Below are 13,345 nucleotides of genomic sequence, written 5' to 3'. Positions count from 1 at the left end.
AAAGGAGGCCTAATTACCTACATCAACAGGGAATACTAGCAAAAACAAGACTTGCTTCTTACCAAAGCCAAACAGGATGTAGACAGCCCCATTTGCAGTGATGTAAACCTGAGGACCAATCAGATTCCCCACTCCCACGATGTTGTACTTCACAGGTCGGCCCACTGGATGCCCCGTCCGGCCAGATACCAGCAGAAAGCACAGATCTGGCTGAAGAAGTGAAAGAAGGGGGTCAGGTCAAGAGAAGCCCTATCTTTTCCTAATCAAATAGTTTTTCCAGACAGTCATTGCTTCCTCACTAGCTAAAGGTTCAGAAACACGTCCCCAGGTTGGAAAGCACAAAGCCAAACCTGCTTCACTTATTTCCCTAGAAGTAACAAAGTGAGGCGAAGGTCCCATTCTCCTGTTAGATACGTGCAAAGGGCATCTCGATGGTGGCGCGGGCAATTTCTCTGAAACATAGTTGTTGCTGATGAACAGTCCCCTAAGGCACAGAATTCTAGCCAAGAGCTAAATATAGACAGCTGACCCCCGGCTCTCTACTCTCATACCCCGAAATCCCCAGGCATATTTGGTCCCAACGAGAACCAATGCAGGCAGCGCTCTCCCATGGTAACATACCTGTCTGGCCTGGCTACTGTCAACCTTACTCTCAAGCAGAGACCAGCAAACTTTCCGTGAAGGGCCAGACAGTAATATTTTAGGTTTTGTGAGCCAGATGGCTTCTGCAGCAACTACTCTACTCTGCCGCTATAGCATGAAGGCAGCCATAGATAATACACAAATGAATAGGCATAACTGTGTCCCAATAAAACTTTAATTACAAAAATAAGCAGTGGGCCAAATTTGGCCTACAGGCCACAGATGCCAACCCGTGCTCTACAAGATTTTCTTTTGGGAATAGAGTCACCAGTTGGGAAATATAAGGCCTGTACTGATATCTTGACTTCAGTAAAGAGTTTGACAAAATTCATGGATAAGATAAAGAGACGTGGTTTTCAGCGAACCCAGAGAAAGGGTCAATGCCAACCCAGAAGGAAGTTTTCAGTGGAATGTCACAGCATTCTGCTATTGCTCCACGCCTATAACCATTCTTATCAAAGACTCGAATGAATGGAATTCAGGCTCATCACAAAGCTGAAAGATAACTAATATGCTGTAGGACAAACTCAAAATTCAAAAAAGTCTTAGGCTGAAAGATGGGTCAAACTCTGGAAGAAGTTGGGCCATTAATTAATTGATTAATTAAAAGATGTGGGTGTTTGATTATAAACAAAACTGAATCTTAGAAAGGCTATCACAATCTTTGGCTGCATTTATAGAAATACAGAGTCTATATATCAAAAGAAGTAACAATTTCCTTATGTTGATGTAACTGGTTATATTACAAACGGAATACAGTTTTCAGATAGGGGTACTACATTTTAAAAGAGACATGGGACAAACAGGAGTACAAAGGGAAAGAAATCAAGAAAGACAGGGGTCTGGCATTCATGTTGCAGGAGAAACGGGAGGAGAAATTGGGGATATTTAGCCTTGAGAGCAGCAGGCTTGGAGGGTCCAGGCTAACGGCTAAAGGGCTTTCATGTAGAAAAAGGATTAGATTCATTCAGAGTAGCACTATGGGGCTGAGGCCGGCACAATGAATGGAAGCTATGAGAAAGCAAATTTCTCACCAATATGACAGAATTTTCTAGAGCTAACCAAAAATGAAATGAACTGTCTCACACATTATTCCCATCAGCCTGAGTACTGAAGGAGAGTGTGGGTGCCAATGTGTCTGGAATACTGAAACAGAGATTACTGCTTGGTGGGAAAGCGTCAGCCACATGGCTTTTCCCCTCCCACTAATGTTCTAGACCAGATCAGTTCTCTAACCCCAAACCAGGTCCCGTTCTCCCAAGCCCACCTCACTCTAAACCCAGATCTAAGAATGCAATCACTCTAACTCAGAGACCTAAGACGTTTCATTCCTTGTGAGGAGAGAGCCTTCCATACCTGTGGCTCAGAGGAAACAGGTTCCTCAGGTTCTCTGTTGCTGGTATAGAGGTCAAAAGATGTATAAATGTGAAGCTACTGCTCTAAACCCATTGCTTCTCTAGGTGTTTCTACTACTGTCTATCACTTTTCAGGCAGAACAGAGACTATTCCATGTCTGTACACTGTTATGCAAATGAGCACATTCTGTGAGGCAAGTTGGCAATAAACGGTTTTTTGGTTTTTGGTAGAGACAAAAAAAAAGACAGAGTAGGAGCAGGCAAGAAGCCAACTCCTCTAATAGAGACTTCCCACCATAGAGAGTCCCTGAAGGCCTGGCCCTCCCTCCCATCAACCACCGCTGGCTAAGCCGCAGCCAGCAGGGGTATGAAGACCAAGATTTTTAAACGTGTTCGGGATATATAAACTTGTTCAATGTCTTGCTATGCCTCTGCTAACCACACCTCCATTAAAAAGCAAGTCCCTTACTTTCCACTTTGGATCACTCCCTGATGGATATAATCATTGACATTTTCCCTGGACCCCGTCTGTTTATTCACAGTGACTGGGATAAAAAAGATATGTGAGTGAAACCATACAGTATTTGTCTTTCTCTGTCTGACTTATTTCACTTAGCATAATACCCTCAAGGTCCATCCATGTTGTCACAAATCTACACAGAAGTTGAAATACAGCGATGTACACCTGAAATTTATATAATGTTAAAAACCAAGGTTACCTCATTAAAAAAAAAAAAAGATTATGTGAATAGTTCCTGAATTTTTGGTTCAGTCTACTTCGAGACCAACTGGCTGGCTGAAGAAAAACTAACAGAAACAACCCCGAAAACTGAGTAGCCTTCAGAAATTTCCCTCAGCGTCTACCTTCTTTCCTCTCATCTCATGAACAGAAAGTACGGCCTGGTGCACTAGAGCAGCGCTTCTCAAAACTCGGGATGGGTGGAGCACTCTGAATTGGTTTACGATGCTCTTGGGCAGAAAACCATAAAATACTGATAGATTTAATTCTATCCTAAGGAATTTTACTGGTAGATTTTATAACTCCCCTCTATATATGCACTACAAAAATCACCATAGCAAACACATGGTCCATAAAAATGAAAATAAGCTATCAAATGAGGCAAGATAACCTTATTCACATTTTTCCACAAACATTCTTTGCCAACTCTTCAATTCTTTTGTCTACAAGGATTTCCTGGCAGACTCACGCTGCGAAGTCTGAGAAAACATTTTAGAGAACCTTTGACATAAGCTCCGAGAAACGCTTCAGGAATAAAAACAAAATTGAGATAGTTCTGTTCATTAATGTATTCTTTCCTGTGATTCAAGGAAAAACCTACTACTATTTTATCTGTGCAGAGGATAACTAGTTCCAGTATACTGTAGTTCAAGCAAAGCAAAATTGAGAAGCGTAATTCAAGGACCACTGTATTAGAGTCAAAGTCTGTATTGTCACAGCCTAAACTGCAACTCTCCTTTCTTTGGTCATTGTTGTTATTTCTTGTCCAACTTATAACTTTTTCTATATGTATTTTATGAACTTTCTATCAGTCTGTCTTTCTGGTTTACTGTTGAAATAAAAGTTAAATACATGTAATATAATAAAACCAACAATACATACACATGGTGAAAACTAGGCCCTACTCAAGGCCCTTTAAATACGTTGGTCTAACTTTCATAACAATCGTGCAAGGAGATATAACATTCCCACGTCACATATGAAGACACCAGGGCCCGGGCAGGTTGTGCGGCTGGCCCAAGGCCACGGAGCTACAGGCAGCAGAGCAGGAATTCAAACACAGGCCTATCAGGCTCCAAAGCCCAACTATACCACAGTCAACGGAAACATAATGAGACCCCCTGGAAAATGGGTTCAGAATGGTAATTTACTCACTTACTCTCACAAGGAGAATTTATTTAAACCTAAGCCCTCATAAAAAGAAAGTTTCAAGCAGCATTTATAATAACAATCCTAGGAAGTGGGACAACTAAAGTTGAAGCATTCCTTATAAGAAACGAGGACCATTTAACGTGGAGCGTACCTGCGAATCTCCAATGGCCAGAACCACAAGATCTCTAACGCCATCTCCGTCCAAGTCCGGCAGCACTACGCCTGGGGCGGCCAGGGTACCGTTGGATAAGTAGTCTGGTTTTAAAGTCCAAATGGCTTTCCCTAGGGAAGGACAAACAGGATGGTCACAGTTATGGCCTCTGGAGAAGGCAGACACAATGCTCCAAGGCCAGAAAAGAGAAACTCAGTGAGCTGAAAGACAGATGGCAGCTCTCATTTACTTCTTTCCTTTAGTTTTTATCTCAATGGGGAGGAAGGAAGCAGGGAGTATGAGCTGAAATCCTCAAGTATCTGGCTAACAAATCCATGTAATAATTTCACACCTAGAGTTTTTAGATAAAATGGAGGTGCTGAAGTCTCTTCAAGAAAGAGGAGCTTATTTGTCTGGGGCAGAGGAACTGATCTGTTAGAGATTATTTCAATTATTAAGGAACCATCCACAGGCGACCAACCCTCTCTCCTTCTACCATATGTTCACAAGAGCAAAGAAATCATAGGTTTCCAAAATGACTTCAGTTCTAGAGTTAACTTGTATTCCAATTTTTTTCACTCAGAAGTACCCCACCACCAAACTCCAACCTCTCAAACTGGGAAGGACGCTATTTATTCAACTGCACTCGAGTCCAAGGTGTTAACAAGCATACTGACAGTATATTTATGGTTCTGTAGGAACACTGCATTCAACTCTTTTTCCCTCCTTTTGCCATGTGTGTCTGAATGCAATAAGAAGTTAAAAGGCTAAATCAACACGCCTCAACAAACCTTGGTTTCTTCACTGACATGCTTTTACGTATTAATGCCCAAGTTTACACATGGCCCCCATGCATATCCAATATGAAGAGAGAGAGCTCAGCTGTCTTTGGTACAAAGAACAGGGTCGGGAAACTCTTTGGAAACCAAAGGCCTCAGGGCAGTTTCTGTTTGGGTAACTCAGGTCAGCCCCATCCTATCACCAAACAGGTTGAGCCGTGGATCTATTACTCAATCTCCTCAAACCATTTCTCTTGCTTCCCTTAATACCCACCTTCCAGAGAAGGAACTCAGACTTTCCACCACAGGAGAGTGGAAAGGTCCCTTCCCCACCAGATTGTTCTGGTCTGAGATTATGGCTCCTTAGAGCAGAGATCTTCTGCGGCAAATGATCTTTACCTGATGTCGCATTGAATACACTGAGCATCTTGTGTGTCCCTGTTACGAGGCAGATGGTTTCAGCCACGCTTCCTGGCATCAGATCCATACATGTAACATCTCGGGCCTCCTCAGGGAGGGGAGTAGACCAGAGCGTGCTGCCATTCATCCCCGAAAGGCACACGAGAACAGCAGCTGGCCTTGAGACACCTAAAAGCACACAAGAGAGATGAGAGAGGAAAGGAGGCAGAAGAGATAGGAGGGAGAGATGAGCAGGCAGCCAGGAAACCAAAAGTAAATGGTGGAAGGCAGCAACCCACACCTGTGTATTCAGCTCCGTCCCATATTTCTGGCAACAAGGTCTGAAAGCAGAGCACTTGTCACAGCTGCTCAACACATCGTCATGTAAGACGAGAGGCTGTGGGCCTCTGCCAGGCTGCCTTGTATGCATCTCCACTCTTGCACCTTGCCAACACACTTGTCCACATTCTGTCCCCTCAGCCGCCACTAGAGTGATATCCTTAAGGATAAAGACTGTCACATTAATTTCTGTATCCTTGGTGCCTTGCAAAGTGCCTAGCACATACAGCAACCAACTGTCTGCTGAATAAAAGACAGGAGCAAAATCAAGAATATGGGAAAGCAGTTGTTGAGAACAAAAGAATCAGGAGGGAAAGGTATGTTCAGCAAAGTGACACTGATCTAGAATATGTGCAGAACACATAAAATACCTAGATTCTAATCACCACTAGCAAATGCTGCCTGAGAGCAGAAAAAAATATTTTTTAAAAATAAATCGGAAGATTACACTTAGCAATGATCAGCAGGTCTTCCTGGTCTAGAGTTCCATGGAATCAGCTGATTTGGCCTCAGCCAGGAAAGAATACTTGGGAAAACTTCATACCCAGGTCCAAGGACAGCTGGTAAAGGATTAGAGCAGCTCAGCTCTCTAATAAATAATCCTTTATGTCACTTAATTAACACATCAGAGTAATGACTTTCTCTCTTGCCAGTTTTACATTCACTTTCCGAAGAGGGATAATGACCCATCTCACACAATTTCTACTTCCAGCAACAACTAATACAGATAAGAAAATGTGAGCCTTAGAGCGTCACTGTACTTACTCTTCAGTACTCTCATCTAAATATACAACCTAAAAACAAGTGACAAACTGTGGCTCACCGTTTCAGACCTTGTTGTGAGACGCAGTGACACATATGACAAATCAGTCATAGATGTTAACTTCCAGACTTCCCAGGAATGCTGTGATTAATATACTGTGCTGTTCTTCCTACTTAATGACACTGCTTACTCCCTTTCAATTCTCAGACTCATCTTTCTCCAGGTGGTGATAGCTTATCCCCTCCCCACTAGACCATGACTCCTTGAGGCAGAAACCATGCTCATCTTGTTCAACTCAATATAAACAGCACAGTTCTATATAAGGTGCACAGCAGACATTCAACACACAGTTGTTGAATGAAGAGATGAACAAATGAACAAATTAAAAAACTAAATCCTTCTTATGCTCAGTGGCACAGGTCTTTGAACCCACTGGCTGGGGTTATGGGCACAGCAGTTTGGCATAAGGGTCAAAGACAGGAATTCCAGAACCAGCCTCCCAGGATTTTGATCCCAGCTCTACTAATTACCAGCTGTGGGATGTTGGGCAAGTTGCTTCACCTCACCATGTCTCAGTTTCCCCATCTGCAAATGGGATAAAATATAAACTACCTCATTGGATTGTGTTGAGGGATAAATTCATTCATCACATATGTTATGCACTCACAATGGTAAATAGCACATAGAAAGTACCGTATGTTAGCTATGTTATTATTTTTACAATCTGTGGCCAAATCAGGCCAGTCTATATTGAGTAAAAACCCATGACCTTGTCATTATGAGTCCTGATGTGTAGCAAACCATGCAAAATACCAAATGACTAAAACAAAAATCTCTAATTCTGAAAGTGGATGGGGGAAATTTTTACTTCAAAGACTAATGAGTCATAGGCAGGAAAAAAATCTAATTAAGATTCAACATCCTATAAAAGTCAGTTTCTTGGCTGGAGGTTCTCTCTGTAATAGATGTATGCCCAAACTGCTTCCACCTACTGCACAAGCCCCAGAAAGGTATTTCTGATAACATCAGAGAGGCACGCAGCCTACAATTCTCTAAAACATACCTAGATGTTTATTCCAGGGCCTGAATGATTAAAAAGTAGTTACGAGGGCAGCCTCGTCTCAAACTAGAGTTCCTGTATCAGTTTACAGACTGCAGTTCGAATCCCCTTTAACGGAGGTTGCAGGACAAACCAAAAGCCCCTATGTACCTAAGCTCAAAATGCACAAAATGCAACTTTTTTCTGCAGTTGACATGTACATTAGTTGGGGCTCCAGAAAACAGCAGGCTCAGTTAGGGTAAGTTGTGGAAGGTTTAATAATAAGCCTTTACAAAGATGTGGTCAGGGTGTAGAGGAACCACAAGGGAGTCCAGTCCCTCAAAACTGTTACCACTCACAGGCCCAAAGAGACAGTGGAGGAAGCAATTCCTGGAATCCAGAAAAAGAAAGTCCTGTAAGAGGACCACCTTGAGAGAGGCTGTGATCTATGACAAAGGATGCAGCCAGCCTGAGGTGACCCCAGCAAGGAGGAAGCCAGGGGAATAAATACTGTCTCCTCACTCTCCTCCTTGCCTCCAGTTTCTTGCCTATGCTCCCCTTGGCCAAACCAAACTGGAAGTCTGCAGGCAGGGGATCCTGCTGATGTGATGTATACAGGCCAGCCTCCCATCCTGCAGAGAGCAGGAAAGAGAGAAGAGATAGAGGAGTAAACAGAAGGAGTAAAAGGAAAACACCCCATCGAGACGTATGTGTGTAAAGGTATGCTAGAACATGAACAAAAGCTTCCTGCCAGGGATGGGGAGGTAGGATAGAGTCAACATTTATTACAATCTAAGAGGCAACAGAAAATTGACTTGGAGAAAACTCAAGACCCTAAGTACTAATGCTCTTCACGGCAGGTGTGTGGACAAGCCACTTCTCTGGATCTCCAGTTCTTCACTGGATTGGGTGACCACTAAAAGCTCCCTCCAGCTAGAGCTCTCCACAATTTCTTGAAAGGAGCTTTACTTACATGCAGGAGTTTTCTGATGAGATTTATCGTGTATGGCAGATCTGTGATGACAATTCACTGCAGACCCTTTTCCACATGCCCCTCAGGAGACAAACCTGATGCCTTTTCTTAGCTCACAGCGCCCCCCCACCCCCCAACAATGAGCTTCTCCCACTGCAGCCTATGGAAGACACATCTCTTACCGACTGCACTCCCATTCCTTGAAGCTACAAAGGAGAGAAGTACATCCCGCAGGCCATCTCCGTTCACATCAGCCAACTCCAATGGAGACAGGTCCCCACCTGAGAAACACATTGAAAAAATCCTTAGCAAGTTACCACAAACCAGTTCTCTGCTCTAGGTTAAAAAGGCAATGGATGCAGAGCGCTGCCAGCACCTCCATAAAAACCAGGCAGACTTCTGTTTCCCAGGTAGGATAGAGTAGACACAATTCTGCCTATTCCTCTCACTAAGTATAGCTAAAATCCCTGGACATTATATATAAAACAAACATGAGAAGACTCGGTGGAGAGAAGGCAACCTAGCTAGAGACTGCAAGACCCAAGGAATGACAAGGTGATGATTCCCTGGGTCTTCTTTTGGCCTCATATATCCCAGCCAGGATGCTGCAGAAGCCAACAGGTACAGACAAAAGCCCCAAGAAAAGCTGGCTCCCTTGGCCAAAGGACCAGGAGGGGCACAGCACAGCAAGACAGAAAAATGTTAGATGATAACTGCTCTACTCCAACTGAACACCACAGATAAGAGGCAGCCCCACCCCTACCCCACAGCAACGGCCAAGTGGGAGCCTAGACTTCCACCCTTGCCTGTAACAAGGCACCCTCCCCACCACCCCAGAGAAGGCCAGGTGGGGAGCCAGGACTTTCATCCCCACCTGGCAGTGACAAGGTAGGTAGTGCCACCCCGACCCCCAACAGTGGTGAGTCAGAGGATGCCTGCCGAATGTGGAGAGAACTCACCAGTGGCAGTGTAAACTGGTACAAACGCTATGGAAAGTAATTAAACATAAACCACTAGGACTGCTTCACTCCTAGGTTTATGCCCTAGAGAAATTCTTATACGTTGTATCAGGAAACATGCACAAGAATCTTCTCAGCAGCATTATCTATTTTTTAAAAAATAAAAGCCATCTAAATGCTCATCTACAGCAAAATGGATCAATATATCATGGGATGGTCACACCATGGAAAATTAGACAGTGGTGAAAATGAATAAACCGGTTACAATACATCAATACGGATGAGCCTCAAAGAATAAAGAACCAGCAAGTCAAAGAAGACTATATGATTATATTTATGTAAAGTTCAAAAACAGGCAAAATCAAAGAATATATAGTTTAGGGAGATATATCTATGTGGTAAAATTTTAAAGAAAAGTAAAGAAATATTGACAAAAAACTCAAGAGAGTGGAATCCTTTGGTGGACAGAGGAGGATATGGTAAGGAGGAAAACGGGATTTCAGAGGCCTTTATAACGTCCTATTTCTTAAACTGGGTGGAGGATATGCCAACAATTTGTTACTAGTCTTTACACTCTATATATATATTACAAGAGCTCAGTTAGAAAAATCAAAAAAGAAAGGAAGAGAAGGAGAGACATTCTGCGTGGTAGGAACATATCATAAGCCACATCCACCCAGTTTTGCCTTAAGAGAAAGCAAAAACAAGAACAGAGAACTCATCAGAAGACAATCCAACTAAGATCAGAGAAGTGTCAGAGATAAAATAGTTCTAGGCCGAGATGATACAGGGGTCTGGGAATATCGTAGAGGAAGGAAAATCTTTCCTCTACCCTCTTAGGGTTTCTAGTTGGGACTGATGTAAAACAGATTAACAAGAGAAAAGCACTCAAATTTCGTTTGATACGTACATACACATGGGAGTCCCCACAGGAAAATGAAGACCCAAGGAGGCGTCTAGACCTAAGCGCTTATATCCTAGGTTGAACAGAATGGCACCGTGGAAAAATAACTACAATACATGAGGAGATGACAGGAAGATAAGGGGTCTGTCTGCACAGACTTCCCTTGGCCTCAACGCCCCGTCTCTGGTGAGAAGAATGTTTCTTTCCTCCTGGTACAGGAAGGACATCTTTCACATGACAGTTTCATTTCCTGCTTTCAGGACAAATTGCAGGTCAGAGTGCCCTTCTTGCATCCGCTTTTTTCAACTGCCTTTAACTCAAAATAATCAACGTGCCAAAGTGACATGTTTCGGGGTGATGTGTTCTGAACCCCTTCAGCCTGATGCAGTTCACAAGAGACAGGACTGCTAAGCGCTGACAGGTTAGACCTAGTCCCCGTGACCGACCCAGAGCAAGCTGTTTTAAAGAAACCTGCTCCAAAATGAGACAAAATGGCTAGAATTACTTGAGTAGCACCACGCTAACCATTAGGAGCAAGACAGAAAAGTTGCTGCAAGAAAGCGACTCTCTTGTATGTACTTGAAATTATGTTAAAATTCAAATGAGGTCAGGCCTCTATAATTAACAAATGCCTGAGGGTCCTACAAGAGCACTGGCCTCTGGTCTGGCCAGGCCTGGAGCCTCACCCTTGTCTGCCAACAGCCCTTCCGACAGCTCTGCTCTCCCTTAGTGCCAGCTACATAGCAGGACCCACCAAACCAATGCTCTGCCCTCTCTGCATCTCACTAAGACCAAGGCTAACACACACAACAAAGCAGTGATCTTCCCAAGTTTTGAAAGCTGGATCAATGCATCTTTTTGTTTTATTTCAAAGCGTAACCTTCTAGCTACCTCCCCACATGGGGAAAAAATGCTGTACAACACACATTAATCTTTAAAGACTCAGAGGAAATTTTCAGTGTAATCAGAAATCTTACAGGATTACACGTAATCATGAAGTTTTAAGGAATTGGGCCAGAAAATCCTGCAACTCACCTCCCTGGGGGCCCAAGTGGCGGCTCCAAGTGCTATGCAGATCCCTGGGAGGACAGGGGATCAGGAAAGCACACACAAGCACCAGGATCATTGAGATCACCAGAGTCAGCAGAAAGACCGATGTGCGCACATAAGATACAATGGAAGAGGTTGCCTTCTGCTCCAGGCCCCCAAGGGGGTCCGAGGGGTAGCCCTCTGCGGTGACCTCCAAATGACGTGGCTTTGCAGCCCCTGCAACCTCAGCATCCGAGTCGGGCTCTGGTGCTTCTCCCAGAGGACTCTTCCCATTTTTGACCCCTCCATTTTTCTGCTGCAGGTTAAGCACAAGATCATCCTCACTCTCGTCGCTGTCAGCCTGTGTGAGCGGATCATACTCCCCCAGGTCCGGGCTCTTCTTCCCTGAAAAGACAGATAGACAGAGTCAAGGAGAATGAGGAAGGAGAAACCCTCTCCAAACACACGGCAACTGCAAACACCTAGGAGAACAGAGAAAACAACGAATCTAGGTTTTCAAGTCTGGACCTGCATGGCTACCTATAAAACAGATGCCAGCAAAGGGGATGAAGAACGGGGGAAGAAAGAAAATCACAGTGTTCTCGAATTACTGCTTTCAAATGAGTAAAAAAATTGGAAAGGAAACAAAGAAAGTAGCAAATTTCAAATACCTTTTTAGTTAAAAAAAAAAAACTCTCAATTTGTTTGCATCTCACTAATGAAAAAGACCACAGCTCTTGCATCAAACCTCCATGCGCCTAATGTGCATATTGTGCATATTTCCTGCCATGTTCTTGGATCTGTGATGTTCCAGTCTTTCCTGGGATTTCCTAAACTTTGAGAACAATTGCTCTCTGTACACTGCTGCTCACAGCGCAATATTTGCATGGCTTCCCCATTGTCTCTATGGAAACACTTAGACCGTCAAACATTAAATGTCACCTGGAGATGCTTTACTGAAACTCCCCTTCTGAGAACCCTCCTGTGATTCTAGTGCCCTTTTAGCACATGTCCCGGTCACCGGTGTTTACCTTCTGCCCACGTGTTCTGGGAGGGGCGGGATGGAGCAGGGATGCAGAAGCAGAGGACTTGTCTTGAAGCTGGTTTACACAACAGGCACCCTGTTTTTACTTAGACCTGTGCTTATTTAGGGTGGCGAAGAGGTGGAAATTACCCAAGGGCTTAAGCATGCCTCCGCCCTAGCCACCCCTTGGCCCTCACTGCCAACAACTGGATGATTTTATGCCTTTATTTCATGCTACAACCAAGTAAAAACCAAGAAAAAGTTTCTGTTTTTTGAAATTATCTGGTCACCTGTTACTAACGTAAACTCTATTGTTAAATCTTTTGTTAAGAAGAAATATAAAAAAGAATATACAACCCAGCTAATAAAAAAGGGAAAAAGAAGGGGCCGGCCCGGTGGTGCAGTGGTTAAGTTCGCACGTTCTGCTTCTCGGCGGCCCAGGGTTCACCAGTTCGGATCCCAGGTATGGACATGGCACCGCTTGTCAGGCCATGCTGTGGTAGGCGTCCCACATATAAAGTAGAGGAAGATGGGCACGGATGTGAGCTCAGGGCCAGGCTTCCTCGGCAAAAAGAGGAGGATTGGCAGCAGATGTTAGCTCAGGGCTAATCTTCCTCAAAAAAAAAAAACTTTAAAGAAAAGGGAAAAAGAAGAATTCTTGATGCTCAGTGTCTTCCTCTGCTCACTGTGATCTGGAATGATGGCACTCCATACATACGTCTCAGTTTGCTCTAAGACACAAAATGAAGCAATAAAACACTATACTGAGATCAATATGGGAATTAAAATCTTTAGTGTGAAGTTTAGCGTTTGGTACAAAGAAAGTCAATAAATGTTTGATTAAAAAATGAACACTCCAGAGAATTATTTTAAACATTAAGTACTATGCAAAAAACACACAGAAGATACTGAGTAATCTAGCATTCTATTAACTAGAAATTTCTATGTACTTTCAATTTCAAAGCTATTCATTTTGTCCAATAAATACTGGATTTGATTTTTTTTTTGAGGAAGATTAGCCCTGAGCTAACTACTGCCAATCCTCCTCTTTTTGCTGAGGAAGACTGGCCCTGAGCTAACATCCATGCCCATCTTCCT

General features: G+C 43.5%; 1 protein-coding gene across 2 annotated transcripts in view; it reads right to left on the bottom strand.

The window, feature by feature from the left end:
- FAM234B (family with sequence similarity 234 member B) overlaps window positions 1-13,345 on the bottom strand; it is a 33,457-nt gene that overhangs the window by 11,946 nt on the left and 8,166 nt on the right. For both annotated transcript variants that reach the window (XM_014834212.3, XM_070495239.1), the window contains exons 2-6: window positions 11,230-11,628; window positions 8,514-8,612; window positions 5,218-5,406; window positions 4,040-4,170; window positions 63-210 (exon numbers count right to left, since the gene is read on the bottom strand). In XM_014834212.3, coding sequence (XP_014689698.3) covers window positions 63-210; window positions 4,040-4,170; window positions 5,218-5,406; window positions 8,514-8,612; window positions 11,230-11,628 — 966 coding nt within the window. The remainder of the gene's footprint in view (window positions 1-62; window positions 211-4,039; window positions 4,171-5,217; window positions 5,407-8,513; window positions 8,613-11,229; window positions 11,629-13,345) is intronic.

The sequence above is a fragment of the Equus asinus genome, chromosome 22 (assembly GCF_041296235.1).
Source record: "Equus asinus isolate D_3611 breed Donkey chromosome 22, EquAss-T2T_v2, whole genome shotgun sequence".
Lineage (NCBI taxonomy): Eukaryota > Metazoa > Chordata > Mammalia > Perissodactyla > Equidae > Equus > Equus asinus.
The sequence above is the reverse complement of the archived record's forward strand: the minus strand, read 5'-3'. Positions and strand labels throughout refer to the sequence as shown.